This window comes from Aotus nancymaae, unplaced genomic scaffold (genome assembly GCF_030222135.1).
Source record: "Aotus nancymaae isolate 86718 unplaced genomic scaffold, 86718_ANA_hifiasm-v0.15.2.pri h1tg000007l, whole genome shotgun sequence".
NCBI lineage: Eukaryota > Metazoa > Chordata > Mammalia > Primates > Aotidae > Aotus > Aotus nancymaae.
Genome location: NW_026988418.1, coordinates 1,838,837 through 1,863,413, shown reverse-complemented (window position 1 = coordinate 1,863,413; position 24,577 = coordinate 1,838,837). Strand labels below are relative to the sequence as shown.

The 24,577-nt window shown below is 37.3% G+C and overlaps 1 protein-coding gene across 14 annotated transcripts in view; it reads left to right on the top strand.

Moving 5' to 3' along the window:
• Nucleotides 1-24,577, top strand: part of LOC105710429 (box C/D snoRNA protein 1) — a 151,104-nt gene that overhangs the window by 42,655 nt on the left and 83,872 nt on the right. For 7 of the 14 annotated variants that reach the window (XM_064372168.1, XM_064372165.1, XM_064372169.1 and 4 more), the window contains one exon: nt 8,550-8,674. The exons of 3 other annotated variants lie outside the window; for them this stretch is intronic. In XM_064372168.1, the coding sequence (XP_064228238.1) occupies nt 8,550-8,674 (125 nt within the window). Of the gene's footprint in view, nt 1-4,988; nt 5,028-8,549; nt 8,675-17,652; nt 17,709-18,819; nt 19,098-24,577 lie in introns of those variants that run through there. 4 more of the 14 variants (XM_064372171.1, XM_064372172.1, XM_064372178.1 and 1 more) reach the window with 4 other exon arrangements.

Sequence of the window (24,577 nt, the reverse complement as noted above, 5' to 3'; positions counted from 1 at the left end):
TTACTACTATTTAGGTACTCTGGTGAGCACTTTATACATAATGTAATTATATTATCCATTATAAGTGTATTATAATTAAATGGATAGCCCTGTCTACAGCTGTGTAACCACTAAATGGTGGAACCTAGGTCTAAACCTAGGTCTGCCTGCACTCAGAGCCTCAGTATGTTCTTTGTAATATAGTACATGCCTTTCAGCACCATAATCGTAATGCATGTTTTCAGATTATGTGAAACCCAACCACAGTTCTTTGTTATACCTTTTTGGGATTGTTGTTTATTTTTCAAAGTAATCATTGTCAAGATGAGTATGTGTTCAGAATGGCATTAACCTTTGACCACATTTTGGATATAGATTCTAAAACAAAGAAGAGGAGGATAAAGAACAAAGGAAGCATTGTTTAAGGACTACAATAATTCTGTATTCTATTATAGAACAAAGGAAGCATCATTTAAGGATTAGAAATTCTTAGAGTCAACCTGAAGAATGTCCGCACCAAAAGGGAATATGTAGAGTAGTTTACTCAACTTTTTTATTGTCTCAAAGATTATACTCTTCCAGTGATGGAATGGGCTTCATATGTGGTATTCTTGGTAAAGCAGTTTTATGATAAGAATTGTAAACTTAGCTCTAAGAAACCTGAAGCTCAGCTAGTTGGCACAGTTGGGTGAGTGTTTACTGGACAGATATAAACTCAACTATTGAGGTCTCAGTAGCTTTGAACCTGAGAACTTTAGTTTGAGAGGCTGTATTTGAAGTGATCCAAAGTGATGAGATGGTCAAATTCTTAGCAGATTGCAAGCCTACAATTTCTATAGTGATGATCTCACTTCAAATATATACTATTTTGATTCTTGGTTAAGGGAATTATGTGAAATATAAAATGTGAATTTTCTCTAAAAACAAGTGATATTTTAACTTCATGTTAATCTACTAAATTTACCCATCCTAGTTATAAAATATTTTGTGGCCAATTTAAATTTTAGGTACTACAACGGTGAATTCTATGTGTATTCCTGTATCCATTCTCTGTTCAGTACTTTAAACATATCCACTCTCTAGCCAGTACTGTAGGCCTAGCTCTCCCTTCCTATCGCTACCTTACACATATCACATACACTTGCTTCTTAGAAAGTCTTTGTCGTTTCACCTCTAGTAAATACCTTATAGTACAACATTGTATTCCCAGTACCAAGAACAGTCTGGAACATGGTAGGCTCTCAGTAAATATTTGTTGAGTGAGGAATGAATGAACAAGCAAACAGTTGAGTGAAAGAAATAACAAAATTGGCTTTACAGTCCCAACTCTACATCTCCTTGAGTGACTCTGAGTAAGATAGTTAACTTCCCAGGGCTTCAGTATACTTAACTGGAAGACAAAAAAGACTGGCTTGTAAGTTCCTGCCAACTCTAAAATAATGCCCTTCTATAATGTAGTTAATTCATGGACTATTTAACCTTTAAGCAAAAGTTTCTCTGAGGAACCTAATCATATTTTACAAGGTAATACATCCTAATAAAGATCAAAGATGTAAGAGTCTGTACTGATGAGACATTTGCATTCACTTTTAGCTTCAGAGGAAATGTATGTTTTGTCATCAAAATTGAGACTAAAGATGAAGATTTAAAATCCCTATGTTAATTAGAGGGGAAAAAAGTGCATGGAGGAGAAAGGATTTTAAGAAAGAAGTAATTAACAATACTGTATTGTATACTTGAAATTTGCTAAGAGGGTACATTTCAAGTGTTCTTATCACAAGAAAAAAGAAAAAAATGCTAACTATGTAAGGTGATGGCTATGTTAATTAACTTGATTATGATATCATGTCACAATGTAGACAATACATCAAAATATCAAGTTGAGGCCAGCGCAGTCACTCACACCTGTAATCTCAACACTTTGGGAGGCTGAGGTAGGAGGATCATTTGAACTCAGGAGTTTGAGACCAGCCTGGGCAACATAGGGAGACCCTGTCTCTACAAAATACAAATAAAAATAAAATTGTATACTTTAAATATATATAATTCCTATTTGTCAATTATACCTCAATAAAGTTGGGCAAAAAACCAATTAAGGAGAGGGGTTAGCTAGGGTTAGGAACTGAAGTGCCTAGATAGTGAAGGGCCTGTGCAGCCTGCAAAAACAGAATATTTGAAGTCGGTACTGAACAACTTGGGAGGCCAAGGCAGGCAGATCACCTGAGTTCAGGAGTTCAAGACCAGTCTGGCCAACATAGTGAAACCTGTCTCTACTAAAAATACAAACATTAGCCAGGTGTGGTGGCACATGCCTATAGTCCCAGCTACTTGGGAGACTGAGGCAGGAGAATCGCTTGAACCTGGGAGGTGGAGATTGCAGTGAGCTGAGATTGCACCACTGCACTTCAGGGTGGGTGACAGAGCAAGAGTCTGTCTCAAAAAAAAAACAATAAAAGAACAAGAGAGAATATTTGCTGGGGATCTACTTAGCTTTCGGGGTTTTTTAACTTTTAGGTTCAGTGATATGTGTATAGGTTTGTTATGTAGGTAAACTCATGTCACAGGGTTTATTGTACATATTTAGTCACCCAGGTACTAAGCTTAGTACCCCGTAGTTATTCTTTCTGCTCCTTTCCCTCCTTCCACCCTCCACCTTCACCTTAGTTCCTAGTTCTTTGTGTCTGTGAGTTCTCATCATTTAGCTCCCACTTATAAATGAGAACATGTGGCATCTGGTTTTCTGTTCTGCGTTAGTTTGCTAAGGATAATGCATCGGGATTTAGGAGAATGGCAAACCCCAATCCAAGGAAACTGAGAATCACAATAAAACAGTACAGGAGCTGACAGACAAAATAGCGAATATAAAAGTGAACCTAACGGATCTGATGGAGCTGAAAAATACACTTTGGGAATTTCACGGTGCAATCACAAGTATTAACATTAGAGTAGACCAAGCTGAGGAAAGAATCTCAGAAATTGAAGATGAGTTATCTGAAATAAAGCAGACAGAAGTAAATAAAAATGAATGAAAAGGAATGAACAAAACCTCTGAGAATATGGGATTATGTAAAGAGACCAAATCTATGAATCATTGGCATCGCTGAAAGGGACGGGGAGAAAGCAAACAACTTGGAAAGCATATGTTAAGATACCATCTATTAAAACTTCCCCATCCTTACTAGAGAAGCCAACAGTCAAATTCAGGAAATACAGAGAACCCCTGAAATATTCTTCACAAGGTCATCCCTAAGACACATAATCATCAGATTTTCCAAGGTCTAAATGAAAGAATGAAATGAAAGGCAGCTAGAGAGAAGGGGCAGGTCACCTCCAGAGGGAACTCCAACAGGCAGGCTAACAGCGGACCTCTCAGCAGAAACCCTTTACAAGCCAGAGAGTTTGGGAGTCTATATTCAACATTGTTAAAGAAAAAAAGTCTTCAACCAAGAATTTCATTTCCAGCTAAACTAAGTTTCTTAAGCAAAGGAGTAATAAGATCCTTTTCAGGTAAGCAAATGTTGAGGGAGTTTGTTACCACCAGACCTGCCTTCCAAGAGATCTTGAAAGGAGTACTAAATATAGAAAGGAAAAAACCATTACTAGCCAGTGTTTTTTGTGCCAATGAAATGCAATAGTTTATTTGTCTGCCTCCCCTCATAAAGTGTCAGGTTTCTTCCTATGAACTTCCATTACCTAGCAGACTACCTGTGCATAGTAGACACAAAGTAAATATTTGAGGAATCAATTGAGGAGTAAATGCCAGGCTAATGCTTACAACGTTTTCACATGCATTAATTCTAATAAAGTGTGTACTGCGTTTTCTCTACCTGATTAGGAGTCTTAGGCTCTGAAAAATCGACTTACCCAAAGAAACTAAGTTTGTACAGTTTATAAGGCTGGGATTTGGACTCAGGCCTATTTGTTAACAGAGTTCAGTTCATGCTTTTTCTACTAACTAGTCTCTGTCTCTGTCATAAATCATAAATATAATTGCTAATAAGTATGCCATTTCCTTGCAAGGGGTGCCAAGTTACTTTTGGAGTATAAAATCTTATTACTGATGCTAGCTTAGCAAGTTACACTTTGGAAACATTTTCACCTGTTATATTATAGTCCTTAAAAAGCCCATGAGTAGGTATTTTTCCTACCATTATATTGATGAGAAAAACTAAGTATCCTTGTGGAGTCATAGCTCATGAGGACCAGTGATAAGACTGGAACTTAAGCCTTGTGGATTTAAAAGTAATGAATTTGCCAGCAAAAATCAGAAAAGATTTCAAAGAAATAATATCTAGAATAAGTCAGAACCTTGTAAGCCCCTCTTTAAAACAGGTTTTAAAATATATAGTTGGCCATTTTATTTTACCATATCTATAGTTTAAATATCGTGGTTAGAATAGGATAATTTACCAAGTGCAGTTCTGAACTGGTGAACTTTCTGAATTAAGGTATGTGTATGTACTACACAACTCATGATCTATGCTTCATGTAAATAAGGACTATACATGAGCCATGAGCATGGAGCATTCTCATTTACATGGATACATAAAAATTCCAAAACAAGGTGCAGCAAACCACTAATTTAACTATTGTGATTTTTAAAATATGAAAACTAAGAGATTGGGCGAGAAAAAGATTAACTTTGACAAAATCTTTTTCTATGTGACTTGAACATTATGAGTTCCAAAAATTGTTAGACAGAAGTATTATCTGGAGAAATTTTAAATAATACCTTTTTAATATTTAAATACAAGAATTAAAACTTTCTTGGAATCATTTAGTTGAACTTTTAACCTAGATTGAGAAATAAATACAAACTATGCAAAAATATAGGTTAAGTGTTACCTTTAGTAGATAAGTATCAAAAATAGTAGAAATTTAGAGCTGAAGGGATGTTGGTGATCACCTAATTCAGTGATCTTATTTTAGTGGAAAAATACTGTGGCCTAGGGACTGCTACTAGATCGTTAAATTTGGAGAAATTCAAACTTAGTTTTGGTATTTTTTAGGAGATGGAAGGGGAGATGATCCATGAAGTGTCAGTGATCAGACGGGACGTAAAGTGGTTTGTGACTTCCTTTCTTTAAAAACTTGTATTTTTGAGTTATGAGGAGTTTTTTTTTTTTTTAAAGCACACTAATTTGCTAATAAAGTACAGAGAAAGAAGTTCAAGAACTTGGCCAGTTTTTTGAAAGTTACTGACAGAGTCAAGATTAAAAGCACACCCTTGATTATCATGACAACTTTTATTTATATAATGTAACTGTAACACCTGTTTAGCCCACTGAGCCATTCTGCCCTCATAATGCCCCCATGAGGCTGCCCAGAGCAGGGTCAGCCGGTGATCCTGTGAGGGTGAGCAAGTGAAATAACAAGAGGAGATGTCTAAGAAGGGTCTCAGAGGGCAAGAGAAAAGACAAATGTTAGTATCTTAATTCCTCCAAACCTAAGTAGTTTGTCTTCTGGTAGCAGAGCCATTATACTAATGGAAATACCAGAGTTGGTGAAAATTTCAAAAAGATAAAGCTGTCCCTTAGGATTCAGTAGCTTAATGGCTTGCAAGGGAGCTAAACCTAAATGTTTTAGGCAGTGCAAAGCTAGGCTCTTAAAACTTGCCTCAAGATGATGGAAGCAGAAACATTCAAAGTACTTTTATCTTCTTGGAAGTAAATGTGACAATAAAATAATGAGTTGAAAGGTCATACTGAAAGTTATAAGACTGCATTTAAAATGCAAAATGCATATAAAGGCAGTATGTTCACTGCTAATGAAATCAGGACTTTGTCCTGAACTAAAGTTTCTATAGGAAAGTGCTGTTATTTTTGGTAAATAAAAATATAAAACACATGTGCTTAGGGCTTAAATAAATGAGTGAGCAGTTTCTGTGTTTTATCATTTAGCCCTCACAGTAACTCTCTGAAGCAATACTGTGATTATCCCCATTTTCAAGCTTGGAAACTGAGGTTTAAGTAAGTTAAGTAACTTGTCCAGGATCACAGACCAGTGAATGGTGGAGCCAGGACTTTAACTCAGAGTTAAACTGCAAACCCAAACAACCACTAAAAGTTACTGCTTCATTTAACTAAATTCTAAGTCCATAAAATGTTAACCCCATATGTGTCTGATAAACTTTCTTTATGAACAGTTTAAAAATTGCTTTTAATTTACTGATAAATAGTAGTAGTAGACTAACAGTAACCACTGGTGGTAGAAAAATCTAAGAAATTCAGAATTTCAGCTAAAAGATTATTTAGTGAAATCTGACTGCTTCATTTAACAGGTTGGAAAGCTGTGGCCCAGAAGCTTACTGACACTCAGTAGCATATTGCTGACTAAAAGTTTGCAACATTTTAGGCTAAACACTAAAATCCACTGATTCTAATCAAAACCGCACAACATACCAGATTTTCATTGCATAAAATATTTTTAAAATAATTTATTAGTTGACAAGTCTCTTACAAATCTTTGCATCCTTAGTGCTTTGCACAGTGCCTGCTTAGCATGTAAAACAGGAATGAAGATTTTTTAAGTAAACAAGTATAATCATTATAGTTTTAGGATCTGAAGCATGTATAACTTGTTGCATAGTAATTTTTATACATCTCTGAACATTCCTCTGCTAGGAACATATTTTATATCAGCAGTAATTTTAGGCTCTGATTCCCATGTAGCTTTTGAAGAACTCTTTTCGTTGTTTCTTGGTTTCAGCTTTGGAAATCTAGAGAAACCCAATTAAAATTTAATATTACAAAAAGAAATAAGACACCTAAAACAATAAGTGTACACTGAAAATTATTTACCAAAAACTGAAACAAGTAAAAAAAAAAAAAAAACCCTTATTTGAAAAATGCCTTTGAATAGAAGCCTTATGATTTAGTTAAAATGCACAGAAGATAAATTATTCCAAGTGTTTGTAGGATATGACTTGAAAAGTTCCTGTTTGAGAGTCTAGGTCTTGCTTCCTCCCAAGAAAAATTTAGTTATCCCCATTTTATATTTTACTTTGTAAGTTAATCCTATACTTGGGTATCTGATACAATCTCATTTTTCTTTTTTATATAATTACTACTAACTTTTTAAAAAATACGGCTTATTTCAAAGAAACATAATGTTTAAAAGATGTGAAGCATTTAATCTTTGAATGCTGGAAACACTTTTAAAGTATTGTAAGCACATCTGTATTACATTATACACAGGGAGAAGAATGTGTATACATAGATACATTCTATGATCTGTGGGCACTAAGGTGGCTGGTTTAGAAAAACAGTATTTTGCATTTCAAGTTTCTTTTCAACATAAAGAATATTCTCCAATTCTAAAATGAATAATTCCAGGCTGGGACATGTGGTCAGGGAAGCATAAGTAAAGTTTTGGTTTTACAGTTGTTCTTTCATGTTTTTAAGCTTAGCTCTGCATTTTGTTAAGCCCTTTTATTTTTCCTGATTTGAAAACGATTGCATGAGACAAATTCAGAACATGAAGAAATCCCTACATCAGATTTCTTAATAAGTGTCCTGCATGTCTTGGACAGCTATGATGGTGCAGATAATTTATTACTAATTAAGAAATACCAAAGTTGTTAATGATTCACTCTTAAAATTACAGCAAATTTAAATGCATCCCAATGATAGCCTCACTCTTGATCAGTTGTGTTCCAGTGTCCTTTTTTGAGCAGGAGATAAAAGGATGGAGTTGTAGCTGTTAGTCTGGATATCTCATGTGATATGTATTTTACATGTAAATATCATCTGTCATTGGTAGAGATGAATAAAAATGCTGGAGAAAACTGCACTACACTGATGGACATGTTCTCAGCTTTTTCTTCTTTGGCATGAAATGACATTAACATGCCAACATATTCTCCTATGTACCTGCTAGTGAGCTAGCTAGAATTCTACCCCTTTCACTCCCACCCCAGAGAGCAAGCAAGAATGAATGTTCTGGAGATGCATATTCAGTCACCTCAAACTTATTTTTTTTAAATAATGATTTGAAAATTTCATACTTTAATGAATATTAGCAGGTAATTACCTGTGACACATTTGGCAGCTATGTCATGATAAACTCCATGTTTCTTAAATTTTATATGGCAATATAAATTTCTGGAAACTAGTTAGAATAATTGACTTTTTACAAAAGCCAATTTTGTAATCAGTTATTTTATTGCCATGTTACTGGAAATTATCATAAGATGATTGGTTGTCTTTAAGACTCAAAATAAATATGTTTGAGGAATTTGAATTGTTAGTCATCCATTTATTCAAGAAAAATAACATTAATATATAAAAGTCTTTATTTTTTACTTGGTATGGAAATTGGTAGCTTGTTCTAGAGCTTTCCTAATGTCAGAATATTTGATGTTTTTTAAATTTAATTTTAGAACCTCTATAATACTAGCTCTTGTACCTGGCTTTCTTAGAAGGTATTAAACTTATTATACTATAAGGAAATAACTACTGAATTGTCATCACCTCTTAAAAAATTTTAATGTAAAGGACTCATATATTTATTAGTAATTTTGAATATTAAGAGTATTTCCTATTTTTTTGTTTTTGTTTTTTATTAATAAGATATTATGAACTAGATCCTTATAAAAGTCTCCTAGACAATTTGAGGAACAAAGTGATCATTGAGTATCCAACATTACATGTGGTATTGAAAGGATCCAATAATGACATGAAAGTTCTTCACCAAGGTGAGTGTAAATTTGTTCCTGTAATGCTTAGAATAGCTTTAGAGAAACCAAAGCAAAATGTGTCCACCCTTATTTCTTTATACATGTTTTCCCACTATATTTACACACTTACAGGATCTTACTGTATAGCTACAGTTAATGTGAAGAACTAAATAAATGAGATGCTGCTCTTTTTCTGTTTTTACGAGTATATAATCTTTTAAAACCAATTTTAAGTGAATGAATCAAATTGAATGACTAAAAAAGGATTTTTTTTTTGGCCTAGAGTTCTGTGTATTTTTGTCTCTTTTTAAGCTAATAGTCTTTAAGTAACTGTCCATGATTACATAAATTTACTCCATAGTTAAGACTTTAGACATTTCTAAAATGAGAGATTGCAAAACATTTTTAGTTGACAATAAAAATGTTGAATGGTTTAAAAAAAAAGCTAGTATTCTACCTTATAGAAAGAGATAATGTTGCAAGGAACATTATATTTAAAAATTTGGCAGCATTTAGACTAAGCTAATATCATTGCCGTTACCCTTTATCTCCTTTTCTAAACCCACTGGTTTTATTTTCTCTGCTTTTGTTTCTCTGATTTTGTGATACAGGGAAGTACTAGAACTGGAAAAAATGTACATAAAAGTTTAATACATAAAATTACTTAACTATAGTTGTAACTTCTGACTAAAGTAAACTAATTGTATTTCTGAATTCAAGATTTTAGAGGATGAGTAAAATTTAGTGACTACCTTTAAAAAGTGAAGAAAATTACTCACCTTAACCCAAAACTATTACATAGCACTTTCTTTTTTTTTTTTTTTTTTTTTTTTTTTATATTGCATTTTAGGTTTTGGGGTACATGTGAATAACATGCAAGGTTGTTGCACAGGTGCACACGTGGCAGTATGATTTGCTGCCTCCCTCCCCTTCACCTATATCTGGCATTTCTCCCCATGCTATCCCTCCCCAACTCCCCACCCGCCCACTATCCCCCCTCCCCCCCAACAGACCCCCGTGTATAGTGCTCCCCTCCCTGTGTCCATGTGTTCTCCTTGTTCAACACCCGCCTATGAGTGAGAACATGTGGTGTTTGATTTTGTGTTCTTGTGTCAGTTTGCTGAGAATGATGTTTTCCAGGTTCATCCATGTCCCTACGAAGAATGTGAACTCCTCCTTTTTAATGGCTGCATAATATTCCATGGTGTATATGTGCCACATTTTTCCTGTCCAGTCTATCATCGATGGGCATTTGGGCTGGTTCCAGGTCTTTGCTATTGTAAACTGTGCTGCAATGAACATTCGTGTGCATGTGTCCTTATAGTAGAACGATTTATAATCCTTTGGCTATATGCCCAGTAATGGGATTGCTGGGTCAAATGGAATTTCTATTTCTAGGTCCTTGAGGAATCGCCACACTGTTTTCCAGAGTGGTTGAACTAATTTACACTCCCACCAACAGTGTAAAAGTGTTCCTATTTCTCCACATCCTCTCCAGCATCTGTTTTCTCCAGATTTTTTAATGATCGCCATTCTAACTGGCGTGAGATGGTATCTCAATGTAGTTTTGATTTGCATTTCTCTTATGACCAGTGATGATGAGCATTTTTTCATATGTTTGTTGGCCTCATGTATGTCTTCTTTTGTGAAGGATCTGTTTATATCCTTCGCCCATTTTTGAATGGGCTTGTTTGTTTTTTTCTTGTAAATCTGTTTTAGTTCATTGTAAATTCTGGATATCAGCCCTTTGTCAGACGGGTAGGCTGCAAAAATTTTTTCCCATTCTGTTGGTTGCCGATTCACTCTATTGACTGTTTCTTTTGCCGTGCAAAAGCTGTGGAGTTTGATTAGGTCCCATTTGTCTATTTTGGCTTTTGTTGCCAATGCTTTTGGTGTTTTGGTCATAAAGTCCTTGCCTACGCCTATGTCCTGAATGGTTTTCCCTAGGTTTTCTTTTAGTGTTTTTATGGTGTTAGGTCTTATGTTTAAGTCTTTAATCCATCTGGAGTCAATTTTAGTGTAAGGTGTCAGGAAGGGGTCCAGTTTCTGCTTTCTGCATATGGCTAGCCAGTTTTCCCAACACCACTTATTGAACATGGAATCCTTTCCCCATTGATTGTTTTTTTCAGGTTTGTCAAAGATCGGGTGGTTGTAGATATGTTGTGTCGCCTCCGACGCCTCTGTTCTGTTCCATTGGTCTATATCTCTGTTTTGGTACCAGTACCATGCTGTTTTGATTACTGTAGCCTTGTAGTAGAGTTTGATGTCCGGTAGTGTGATGCCTCCTGCTTTGTTCTTTTTGCTTAGAATTGACTTGGCTATGCGGGCTCTCTTTTGGTTCCATATGAAGTTTAAGGTGGTTTTTTCCAGTTCTGTGAGGAAGGTCATTGGTAGCTTGATGGGGATAGCGTTGAATCTGTAAATTACTTTGGGCAGTATGGCCATTTTCACGATATTAATTCTTCCTAACCATGAACATGGAATGTTTCTCCATCTGTTTGTGTCCTCTCTTATTTCGTTGAGCAATGGTTTGTAGTTCTCCTTGAAGAGGTCCTTTACGTTCCTTATTAGTTGTATTCCTAGGTATTTTATTCTCTTTGTAGCAATTGTGAATGGCAGTTCATTCTTGATTTGGCTCTCTTTAAGTCTGTTATTGGTGTATAGGAATGCTTGTGATTTTTGCACATTGATTTTGTATCCTGAGACTTTGCTGAAGTTGCTTATCAGTTTCAGGAGATTTTGGGCTGAGGTGATAGGGTCTTCTAGATATACAATCATGTCGTCTGCAAATAGAGACAATTTGACTTCCTCCTTTCCTAATCGAATACCCTTTATTTCTTTTTCTTGCCTGATTGCTCTGGCTAGAACTTCCAGTACTATATTGAATAGGAGTGGTGAGAGAGGGCATCCTTGTCTAGTGCCAGATTTCAAAGGGAATGCTTCCAGTTTTTGCCCATTCAGTATGATATTGGCTGTTGGTTTGTCATAAATAGCTTTTATTATTTTGAGATACGTTCCGTCGATACCTAGTTTATTGAGAGTTTTTAGCATAAAGGGCTGTTGAATTTTGTCGAAGGCCTTCTCTGCATCAATTGAGATAATCATGTGGTTTTTGTTTTTGGTTCTGTTTATGTGGTGAATTACATTGATAGACTTGCATATATTGAACCAGCCTTGCATCCCCGGGATGAATCCTACTTGATCATGGTGGATAAGTTTTTTGATGTGCTGTTGTAATCGGCTTGCCAGTATTTTATTGAAGATTTTTGCATCTATGTTCATCATGGATATTGGCCTGTAGTTTTCTTTTCTTGTTGAGTCTCTGCCGGGTTTTGGTATTAGGATGATGTTGGTCTCATAAAATGATTTGGGAAGGATTCCCTCTTTTTGGATTATTTGGAATAGTTTCAGTAGGAATGGTACCAGTTCCTCTTTGTATGTCTGGTAGAATTTGGCTGTGAAACCATCTGGGCCTGGGCTTTTTTTGGGTGGTAGGCTCTTAATTGCTGCCTCGACTTCAGACCTTGTTATTGGTCTATTCAGGGTTTCGACTTCTTCCTGGTTTAGGCATGGGAGGAGACTACTGTCCAGGAATTTATCCATTTCTTCCAGGTTTTCTAATTTATGTGCATAGAGTTGTTTGTAATAATCTCTGATGATGGTTTGAATTTCTGTGGCATCTGTGGTGATATCCCCATTATCATTTTTTATTGCATCTATTTGGTTATTCTCTCTTCTCTTTTTTATTAGTTTGGCTAGTGGTCTGTCTATTTTGTTGATCTTTTCAAAAAACCAGCTCCTGGATTTATTGATTTTTTTGTAGGGTTTTTCGTGTCTCTATCTCCTTCATTTCTGCTTTGATCTTAGTTATTTCTTGTCTTCTGCTAGGTTTTGAGTTTTTTTGATCTTGCTCCTCTAGCTCTTTCAATTTTGATGATAGTGTGTCAATTTTAGTTCTCTCCTTTCTTCTCATGTGGGCACTTATTGCTATATATTTACCTCTTGAGACTGCCTTAAATGTGTCCCAGAGATTCTGGTATGTGGTGTCTTCGTTCTCGTTGATTTCGAAGAACATCTTTATTTCTGCCTTCATTTCAGTGTTTATCCAGTCAACATTCAGGAGAAAGTTGTTCAATTTCCATGAGGCTGTGCGGTTCTGGGTTGGCTTCTGAATTCTGAGTTCTAACTTGATTGCACTGTGGTCTGAGAGACTGTTTGTTATGGTTTCCGTTCTTTTGCATTTGCTGAGGAGTGATTTACTTCCAACTATGTGGTCAATTTTAGAGTAGGTGTGATGTGGTGCTGAGAACAATGTATATTCTGTGGATTTGGGCTGGAGAGTTCTGTAAATGTCTATTAGGTTTGCTTGTTCCAGGTCTGAGTTCAAGTCCTGGATATCCTTATTAATTTTCTGTCTCGTTGATCTGTCTAATATTGACAATGGTGTGTTGAAGTCTCCCACTATTATTGTGTGGGAGTCTAAGTCTCTTTGTAAGTCTTTAAGAACTTGCCTTATGTATCTGGGTGCTCCTGTATTAGGTGCATATATATTTAGGATCGTTAGCTCTTCTTGCTGCATTGATCCTTTTACCATTATGTAATGTCCTTCTTTGTCTCTTTTGATCTTTGTTGCTTTAAAGTCTATTTTATCAGAGATGAGAATTGCAACTCCTGCTTTTTTTTGCTCTCCATTTGCTTGGTAAATCTTCCTCCATCCCTTTATTTTGAGCCTTTGTGTATCCTTGCATGTGAGGTGGGTTTCCTGGATACAGCACACTGATGGGTTTTGGCTTTTTATCCAATTTGCCAGTCTGTGTCTTTTGATTGGGGCATTTAGTCCATTTACATTTAGGGTTAATATTGTTATGTGTGAGTTTGGTCCTGTCATTTGGATGCTAGCTGGCTGTTTTTCCCATTGGTTGATGCAGATTCTTCATTGTGTTGCTGCTCTTTACCATTTCGTGCGTTTTTGGAGTGGCTGGTGCTGGTTGTTTTTTTCTATGTGTAGTGTCTCTTTCAGGAGCTCTTGTAAAGCTGGTCTGGTGGTGATGAAATCTGTGAGTACTTGCTTGTTCACAAAGGATTTTATTTTTCCTTCACTTATGAAGCTTAGTTTGGCTGGATATGAAATTCTGGGTTGAAAGTTCTTTTCTTTAAGGATGTTGAATATCGGCCCCCACTCTCTTCTGGCCTGTAGGGTTTCTGCTGAGAGATCTGCTGTGAGTCTGATGGGTTTCCCTTTGTGGGTAACCCGACCTTTCTCTCTGGCTGCCCTTAGTATTTTCTCCTTCATTTCAACCCTGGTGAATCTGATGATTATGTGCTTTGGGGTTGCTCTTCTTGAGGAATATCTTTGTGGTGTTCTCTGTATTTCCTGGACTTGAATATTGGCCTGCCTTGCTAGATTGGGGAAGTTTTCCTGGATAATATCCTGAAGAGTATTTTCCAGCTTGGATGCATTCTCTTCGTCACATTCAGGTACACCTATCAAACGTAGATTAGGTCTTTTCACGTAGTCCCATATTTCTTGTTGACTCTGTTCATTCCTTTTTACCTTATTTTCTCTAATCTTCCCTTCTCATTTTATTTCATTGAGTTGATCTTCAACTTCTGATATCCTTTCTTCTGCTTGGTCAATTCTGCTGTTGAAACTTGTACATGCTTCGCGAAGTTCTCGTGTTGTGTTTTTCAGCTCCATCAATTCACTCATATTCCTCTCTAAGTTGTCCATTCTCGTTAGCATTTCATCAAGTCTTTTTTCAAGGTTCTTAGTTTCTTTGCATTGGGTTAGAACATGTTCTTTTAGCTCACAGAAGTTTCTTATTATCCATTTTCTGAAAGCTGATTCTGTCATTTCATCACACTCATTCTCCGTCCAGTCTTGTTCCCGTGCTGGTGAGGAGTTATGCTGCCTTGTAGGGGGAGAGGTGTTCTGGTTTTGGGTGTTTTCATCCTTTTTGCGCTGGTTTCTTCCCATCTTTGTGGATTTATCCACCTATTGACTTTTTAGTTGCTGTCTTTCTGATTTTGGTAATTTTAAGTCTGCAGCAGCTGAACTCATAAACCCCCTTTTCTTCTCCCCAGGTGTTCTGGCCCAGGGGTTTAGCACTTTATGCTTTTCAGCTGTGTTGCTACCGTTTTCCCTGCCCACAAGGTGGCAGTCTAGTCACACTCAGCCTGCAGAGGCTTCGCTGAGCTGCTGTGGGCTCCGCCCAGCTTCCGTGTGAGCTTCCTTGCAGTCCTGTGGGTGTAGTTAGAACTGCTTCCGCTATGCTGGCCCGCCCCTGTAGTGAGGGAGTCTCTGTAGTGGCGCGTTGTCTTGGTTACGGAAAATTGCCCCGGGAACTGCAGGGTGTTTCCCGATGGAGGACGCCCCTCCCCCACAGAGCTGGACCGTCCCGGGTTCAGCCGTGTTTCCAGAGGGGCCCTCTTTGTCCGGTAATCTCTTGGCTTGCCTCCTTGCCACAGCTCCCCTTGCTGGCCCAGAGGGGACACAGTCTCGTTCACTTTGTTCAAGGAGCCGCTGCTCCCCGCCCCCCGTGCAGGCCGAGCGGCTGCTCCGGTCCAACCAGCGGCGCTGGGAACCCGGGGAGCTTCTCCGCCTGTGAGTCTCCTGGTCTGTGGGCAGTTAAAATCTGCTGCCCTGTGTGCAGCGGCTCTGAGATTCGTGGCGCTCCCTTGCCCGGGGGTCTCCTGGCTTGGCTCCCTGCTTCAGCTCCCCTTTCTGGCTCAGAGGGAACTCTGTCTCTCTAGCTCTGCATAAGAAGCCACTGCCCCCCCGCCCCCCACCCCCCCCGCTCCAGGGCGTAGGCTGAGCGGCCACTCCGCTCAAACCAGCGGTGCTGGCGACCCATGGGGCTTTTCCTCCTGTGAATCTCCTGGTCTGTGGGCAGTAAAAGTCCGTCTGGAAATGCGGCGTCCACTCACCCTCTGCGCCTTCTCTTGGAGCTGCAATCCCGACTTCCTCCTAAGCGGCCATCTTGGATCCCTCCCCTAAAGTGACTACTTTTAGCGTTAAGAAGGATAGTATTGATCAGGGGGTGGTGTTATCTTCTACTGTAACTGTTATTTCAGATTCTTTATCTTAATCTGGGCGCAGAAACTGGATGCACCCGCGGTCGCGACTGCCACCGCTGACGGACTTAGAGCCCTCCGGAGAAGAACTACGTAGCACTTTCAACTACAGGAATTATAGATACAGGCCCAGTTTTGTTGTAACAGACTCCAGAGGAACATAGAATCTTTGTCTTGAATTGAACTCTATTCTTTTTTTTCTCTCTCTCTCTCAAGTTGTTGCCTGTTGATAAATTCTATTCTTTAAGTAATATTTGAAATGTGTGGTTTAAGTTTTATTGTTATACCAGCATTAGGCTGTAAGATGCAGTAACCTATGTTGTAATGTTTTATCTGTTGCGCATAGTGTTTTTTTCTTTGCAAAACTTAATAGAAAAAATGTTTTTCAAAGTGGTCAAAATTTTATCAGTGCTACAGCTTGAAAGTAGATTTTAGTTGGCAAACATGGTGTTTCTAATAATAAATTATGGACCTCCAAATCACATTTTTATTCATGATACTAATATTTTTCACGATTCGAGAATATTCCATATAATTTTCTCAAAATAAATTAGGAATTTTAGTTTTAAATGGCCAGTTTCACTTTGTTTAAGCTTTGTATTACTTTGCTTTTTTCTTAATAAATTCACACAGTGCTCTCTCAAATGTTGGTTTCAGGAAAAGTTGTTTAGTGATGTAGGTTAGTAGCTAGGGCAAACATCATCTGTGTAAATAAACAGCACACACAGCTCTCCTTTCACCTTGCTTAGGAATGTACATTTAAGGAAGGCTTTCTGTAATGAAGCAATAAGAAAAGACTACTAGTGTACTGGGAGCCTTATTGAATAAAATTTGCTATTTTTCTGGTGGGTATGTGATGTTTGACTTGTTTACAGAACACAGATGACTCATGCTTTTAGTACAGAGGATTATTTAGAACTGTGTTAGCAAAAAACCAAAAGGATCTGACAGGATTTTAAAACCATACCAGTTTTGTCACATCCTAAGTACACATACCTTAAAAGTAATGCCCAGGTGTTCCTGTATGTGCATTTCTTTCTGTAAGTACTTTAAGGTGTCTGTTTCTTTATACATTCTCACAGCATCAGATATTCTGCGGGGTGATCCCTTGATGAGGGAAGGGGATTATGTAAGAAGAGGGCATTTTCTTTGGAAAGTCTTGAAATTCCTTCTCTCTCTGGAGGTAAAAAAGTTGGATTTTGATCCTAAGTTCATAGTACAAGTTGTCTCTTCCCTAATTTGGGGGTAAATATGTTTCTGGGCTGGGATTCAGTAGTTCTAACACCTGATGGTTGTTATAGTATTTGCTATGATTGTAGATTGCCATAATTTTTTAAAACTCTGCCCATATTAATCAAAAATAGCCAGAATTTTGTTTGTTTGTTGCTTTTTTAGGAATGGAAAAGGACGAGCAGTTAAGATAGTCCACTAGATTGGAGATGCTGAGTTCTGATTACCTACCTTATATCAATCCAGTAGGAAGTGCTCAGAATGGTGTAACTTGCTTCACAGACTGTTACTAGCCAAAGTTAGACTAGCAGATTTAAATGATTGATAAAAGCATGCTGCATTTCAATCTAAGGAAAAAAGAATGGATCCCTAATTCAAAGAAGAAAACTGGGCACCTTCAATAGGCAAAGAAAGGGGAAAGTGCCCTCCATACAGCTACAAATTCCCATTAATTTATAAATGTCATCAAAATACACTTTTCAATGTTCTAATATAACTCAAAATTAGAAAATGCCTCAGCCTTTAGAGAAGGAATCCAACCCAAAATTGATTACTTGATTAGTGACAATACCTGGCACAGCAGCTACTCATATATCAGTCTTTTACTGGGACAGTAAATCTTTCATCCATTCTCCCTCACTCACCTTTCCTCATTATTCCTTACCTCTCTTTTCTTTCTTTTCCTTTTGTAGGGAGAGAGGGAAGGATTTTAGGCACTGGAACACACATGTAAAACTTACTATACAATAGATGCTATAATAGAGTTTGCCTGAAGTACAGAGACAGCCAGAGGAGGAAAAAACTTATAATATCATGGAGGAACTGGATGGACTGCTAGTGTTAATAAAATTTCACAAAGATTGGGACTATATCTTGGATGGAACTTATTTCAGCGCCTTACTCATGAAAAGTACTAAGTAAACACTATTGTGGTTGCTGGTACAGTCTGAAGTCTAGATAAAACAGCAAACCCCAGGGAACTTGTCAATTGGAATATGAGGCAGAGTTCCAGCTGTAAGTTTCTAGCATTGGCTTTTATGACCTGTGGGCCCTTGAGCATTTACTTTGCCTCTCTGAGTTTTATTTTTCTTACCTACTCAATGGAGACAACAGCCATAGGCCTCAAAATAACCTACATTTTACCATGACAATTTTTAAAGAGTTACTACCTATTATTTCCTTTTAGCATCACAATACAATGAAATAGAACACTTACTCTGGTTCCCATTTTGGAGATTTAGGGAAAAAACACTAAAAGAATGACTTGCATTTACCTTGATTCAGCAAACATGCTCTACATTGTGAGGATAGATACAGAGAAGAAACGTCTAGTTTCTGTCCTCCAGAAACTCATAGTTAGTCTTGCTTGCTCTAAGCAAGACAAGGGTGTCAAAGAAGCTCCGTTTCTACTCTGAGTCTTCTTTCCTGTGAAAGGAAGGAGATGGCGATTAGCTAGTCTTCTGCCACTCCACATCGACTCAACATATACTGACCTTCAATTTAAGTTTAAAAAAAAGTCATGGAAAAATTTATTCCAACCACAAATGGCCAGCCTGGATAATAGGGATCTATTCAATGGCATGAATATGGATCATAACCACATTGTGAAGTGACCATTCCCAAGTCTTGAGTCAGGAAGGATGTTACCTCACAAAATATAACTGCCACTTTCAGACATCATTTCTCTATTTATTGTGGCCAGAATTGTATATCCTAGCTGCCTGGGACATAATGTGGTTTGTGTGTCCCTGTGAGTAGTGCTGTTGCTGTGCATCAGAAGGAGGGAGAGAAGAGAGACAGAGCAAGCTAAACAGAAACAGTATAAACACTTGACTGTATGTTTACTTATTTTTTCCTAGTGAAAAGTGAATCTACCAAGAACCTTGGCAATGAAGATTGAGCACTTTTTCTGGAAGAATATGAAAATTTCCAGAGAATTGCAGCAGACTCTGCATTGATGGGCTGTTGGATGATTGGGGTATTGTCAGTGGGTGATTGGAATTTTTTGTTTGTATGAAAAATAATCTAAACTTTTTTTTAAAAAATGTGTTTTATAGCCTCTTGAATTAATTGACTTGTAAGACCCCTTTATTCATATTAAAAACTCACCTTTGCACTTGATCAGTGTAGTACTTACTAGGCCCTGGCTTTTAATATGCTTAATTCCATAAACTGAAAGGTGTTTTTATTTTCTTTTTTCTTTCTTTCTTTATTTCGTTCTTTTTTTTTTTTTAGATGGGGTCTTGGAGTGCAAATGGTATGAGCATAGCTTCCTCAAACTCCTGGGCTCAAATGATCCTCCCCACAGGCTTCTAACACCACACTCAGCTAATTTATTTTTTTTGTTTTGGTAGAGACAGGTTTTGCTCTGTTGCCCAGGCTGGTCTCAAATTCCTGGCCTCAAGCAGTCCTCCCACCTCAGCCTCCAAAGCACTGAGACTATAGGCATCAGCCACTACACCTGACCTTGAAAACTTTTTTATTTGTTAATTTGATGCATGACCAAACCCAAGGATCACCTGTGTCAACCACAGAGTTGGCATTCTCTTTAGTAGAACCTCATTAAACAGAAAGGCTGTACAATGCACTGTCTAGCCACAGGAGAAGAACTAGTCATCCATCAATTGCCCTTTCTTATTTTTAGAGTTCATATGTAACTTACCCTTGTGATACAGCTTTTCTACTTGAGAAACTCCTAGTACAATGTCTGGACTAAAAGCCTGAATAAATACTATCAACTACTGTTTCTTCTATTCACTTCAGAAAATCAGTGGCTCCACATTGTTTGAGCCATTCATCTACTTATTCAAGTCTTATGAATTCTGTGCCTTTCGTCACATTCCCAGTCCACTCTCATCATTACTGCAGAAGGGTGTTGTGATGGCCGGTTTTATACTGTATTTTGATATGTCTAGCAATAACTTTAAAAAAAAAACTAGGAAATCAACATGTTATTGGAATGTATGTGTACATATTAATGTATATACACAGCTTAATTTATACATTATGGCAGCTCTGTATACAGTTTGATCTCACATACTGAAAAATAATTCTTAATTTTATTGGAGTTTATACCACCATGAAACTGCAATATGAATATAAGAGAGTAAAAGATTGTTACATCTGTATTATATGTGTATACTTAATGGTTAAAAAGCAATGATAAAATTGGACATTAATGAAATTCATTTTTAGTTTACAGTTGGAGTGTTTTTTACCAAAAAGAAACCAGAGATGTTAGTTAAGGAGACTTTGAAATATGAAAAGATAATGAGAAGATGAGCTTAAGATAAATTTATAGAACACAAGTATAACTTGGAGTAGAAATTGGAGAAGAGAATCGAAAAACAGTAATGCCAGCAAGACACTTGGTTTAAAAGTAGTAGTGGAAATATGACTCATAGAAAGTTCATAGAAAGTGAGGCCTTGAAATTTGAAAAATATACATATATATAATCTCTAAAGCAACTTCAGGAATCTTCTCCTAATATGTGATAAAGAATTTGTGTAGAATTATGTTTTTCACAATATTACTGGAAAGACAATTAAATGAGATTTCAAGGAATTCATTTATAATCTAAAGTGAAATATGCCTTCTTGAAACCAGCAAGAAATAGATGAATTGAGTGAAACATGTCATAGAATTGTTATTAGGAAAAGTGAGATAAAATATACAAAAAGAACATGTGATCTGAATATCAGGGTGGATAGGAATTTCCTGACAGTGAAATCTGTTATGATGCAGTCTCACTTCCAAGAAAAGTATTGAGTTCCGTCCCTTCTGAATTTAAATTGAAAACTGGACAAAAAACAAACTATCCTGTACTTTCCACTGCTCAGGAGGAAAAAAGAAATCTACATCATCTAATGTATCTTTGCCATCTTTGTTTTCTAGAATGCTATTAGAATTTTCAATTATAGGCTTTCTTAGGAAAGAATATAACTCAGAATTCCCCTAAATTTAACTATCAACTTATTTGATAGTTATTTATTCCCATAAGATTTACAATACACATGTGTTTTAGTGAATTACCAATGGCTTGGAGGGTATGGAATTGGAATAAACTGAAAGCCCTAGACATTTGTAGCATTAAGACCCAATTTCTTTTGGAGGCCCTCTCTGTGTTAGATTATTGACAAATTCTGATGAGTAAACAAACTCCTTGACCCTTGTTAAGTTCAGCATACTGCATTTTATTCATGAATCACATCTTAAAAGGAGAAAAGCTCCACTTGGTTTTCTTTAAACAATGATTTCAAAGAGAAGATAGACCTTTCATAATTGCTAATTATACATATGGGATTAATAGTAGTAAATTATAGTAAATAACACTTGTACCTGTACCTATTATAAATATGAATTAGCCAGGCACAGTGGCTCACGCCTGTAATCCCAGCACTTTGGGAAGTCGAGGGATTTTTGAGAACAGCCTGGGCAACGTGGCAAAACCCCGTCTCTGCTAAAAATACAAAAATTAGCCAGGTGTGGGGGCAGGCACATGTAACTTCAGCTACTCAGGGAGCTGAGGTACGAGAATCACTTGAACCCAGGTGGCAGAGGTTGCAGTGAGCTGAGATCATGCCATTGCACTCCAGCCTGGGTGACAGTGAGACTATCTCAAAACAAACAAACAAACAAAAAAACTCAAACTGCTTTTGTCCCTTCCCTTTCATACGTAGTCCAGACTTTCTCCTTTCTTTTTTTGATCTTTCATTTTAAATCAAGGTTTTACTAGCCTTTCTGATGCTTTCATTACCTGTTTAACTGCCTGCAGTTTGGCTTGCATCTGAGCAAGTCTGTTTTATTTATTTATTTATTTATTTATTTATTTATTACTTTAAATTCTGGGATTCATGTGCAGAACACGCAGGTTTGCTACCTAGATATACACATGCCATAGTGGTTTGCTGCACTCATCAACCTGTCATCTACATTAGGTGTTTCTCCCAATGCCCTCCCTCCCCCAGCCCCCTTCCCTGACAGGCCCCAGTGTGTGATGCCCCCCTCCCTGTGTTCATGTGTTCTCATTGTTCAATTCCCACTTATGAGTGGAACATGCAGTGTTTGGTTTTCTGTTCCTGTGTTAGTTTGCTGAGAATGATGGTTTCCGGCTTCATCCATGTCCCTGCAAAGGACATGAACTCATCCTTTTTATGGCTATATAGTATTCCATGGTGTATATGTGTCACATTTTCTTTATCCAGTCTATCATTGATGGGCATTTGGGTTGGTTCCAAGTCTTTGCTATTGTGAACAGTGCTGCAATAAACATATGTGTGCATGTGTCTTTATAGTGATTTATAATCCTTTGGATATATATCCAGTAATGGGATTGCTGGGTCAGATGGTATTTTTGGTTCTAGATCCTTAAGGACTCGCCACACTGTCTTCCACAGTGGTTGAACTTACACTCCCACTGACAGTATAAAAGTGTTCCTGTTTCTCCACATCCTCTCCAACATCTGCTGTTTCCTGACTTTTTAGAGATAGCCATTTTAACTGGTGTGAGGTGGTATCTCATTGTGGTTTTGATTTGCATTTCTCTAATGACCAGTGATGTTGAGCTTTTTTTAATATGTTTGTTGGTCACATAAATGTCTGCTTTTAAGTGTCTGTTCATATTCTTTGTCCTCTTTCTGATGGGGTGGTTTGTTTTTTTCTTGTAAATTTATTTAAGTTCCTTGTAGGTTCTGGATATTAGCCCTTTGTCAGATGGATAGATTGCAAAAATTTTCTCCCATTCTGTAGGTTTCCTGTTCCCTCTGATGATAGAAACTAGACTTTTAGAAGTTACCAGGTTACCTTCTTGCTGCATTCAGTGGCCTTTTCTTACTCTGCAGCCTTTTCAGCCTTCTGAGCATGTGATCTTGTCCGTCACTCCTTTCTCAAAGCTTTTTTCTCTCTTTGCTTCCCTGAAGCTGAATTCTTGGGATATTTTGTGTGTTTGTTTTCCTGACCACCTCTCCTGTTTCTTCTGGCTGTTTTTTCCCCCTGCTCAGTCCTGAGTGTTTGTCAGAGCCAAGTCTTTCTGCTTGCTTATTCTTTTTTTTTTTTAAACATGGGGTGTCACCATGTTGGCCAGGCTGGTCTCGAACTCCTGACCTCAGGTGATCCACCCATCTCGGCTTCCCAAAGTGGTGGGATTACAGGCATGAGCCACTGCGCACGGCCTCTGCTTGCTTATTCTTTAGGTCAGCTCATCCAATACATGGCTTCAGTTAATCTTCTCTATGTGATTGAAAAATTCACATCTCCAGCTATGACTTGGGCTCATGCTCCCATTCCATGTTTGGAGCTATTAGTAGAATGTCCTCTCTTAAATATGTGATTGTTACCATCAATATCATATCAATCATTGAAGGATGAGTATTTCCCCTTTTTTGTGATTCTCTTGGCTACCATACTTCTGTCACTAGTTAACGCTAGTTTCTCCTGTCCAAGCATAGTTATCTTGTAGTCAGGTAATTATGTGGTGTGATTGCTGAAGGGGCCCTTGCCGATTGGTTCACAGAGGAGATTTCGTGATCTCCTTTTTCTGCTATGTTGTTTATACTGAATTTTCACCAAATCTGATCATTTTTTGGAAATGTTTCTTGGGTTTTCTTTCCATTTTTACTGTCAGTGATTCTACTCCAGGTTCTCATTGCTTCAGGCCAGTGGTGCTGCAGTAGTCTCTAGCTTGATAATATTCATGCAGTTGACATATATGTGGAGGATATAGTATATATCATCTTTTATCCCAAAGGCAGACTTGTTTTCAGAAAATTAATACTATTTAACTACTCAAGGAACTACGGTAACTCTGTTATTTACTGCAACAAGTCTTCCCTCTTGTGCCTGAGTTTTTGATGGAATAGTTCAGATATTCACAAATTTTGGGGTAAAACAAAACATGAATTTTCGCCTTTCAGCTTAAGAACTAAAATGACAAATATAGTTGAAGTCTTGTTTTTGAGACAGAATCTCTGTTGCCCTAACATGATCATAATTCACTGTAGCCTCAAACTCCTGGGCTCCAGAGATCCTCCTGTCTCAGTCTTCCGAGTAGCTGGGACTATGGGCTCATGCTACCATATTGGCTAATTTTTAAAAATTTTTGTGGCGATAGGTTCTATGTTGCCCAGACTGGTCTTGAACTCATGACCGCAAGCAGTTTTCCTACTTCAGCCTCCCAAAGTGCCAGGATTACAGATGAGAGCCAACTGCCTGCCCAGTTGAAGTGTTCTATATGTTTTTCTCAATTGAAATCTCTTCCTTTGAGCTTCTATGTATTTTATTTTTCCTATTTTGTTTTAACTTCATGTCTATCCCTAAATAATAGAGTATTGTATAAATGATATCAAAATATAAGTAGTCTTCTGCAAATTGCTTGATTCTTTTCATTCAGGTGGTTTTTGAGATTTATTCAGATTGATGACACATAGTTCTAGTTCATTCCTTTTCACTGCCGTATAGTATTCTATGGGTTGAATATACCACATTTTATTTTCTTGTTGCTGGATATTTGGATTATTTTAAAAATTACAAATAATTCTGCAACAAATGCTCATGAACCTTGCCTTTACACATGTGGAGACTTTCTCTAGGGTATGCATTTAGGAGTGGAATTTATAGAG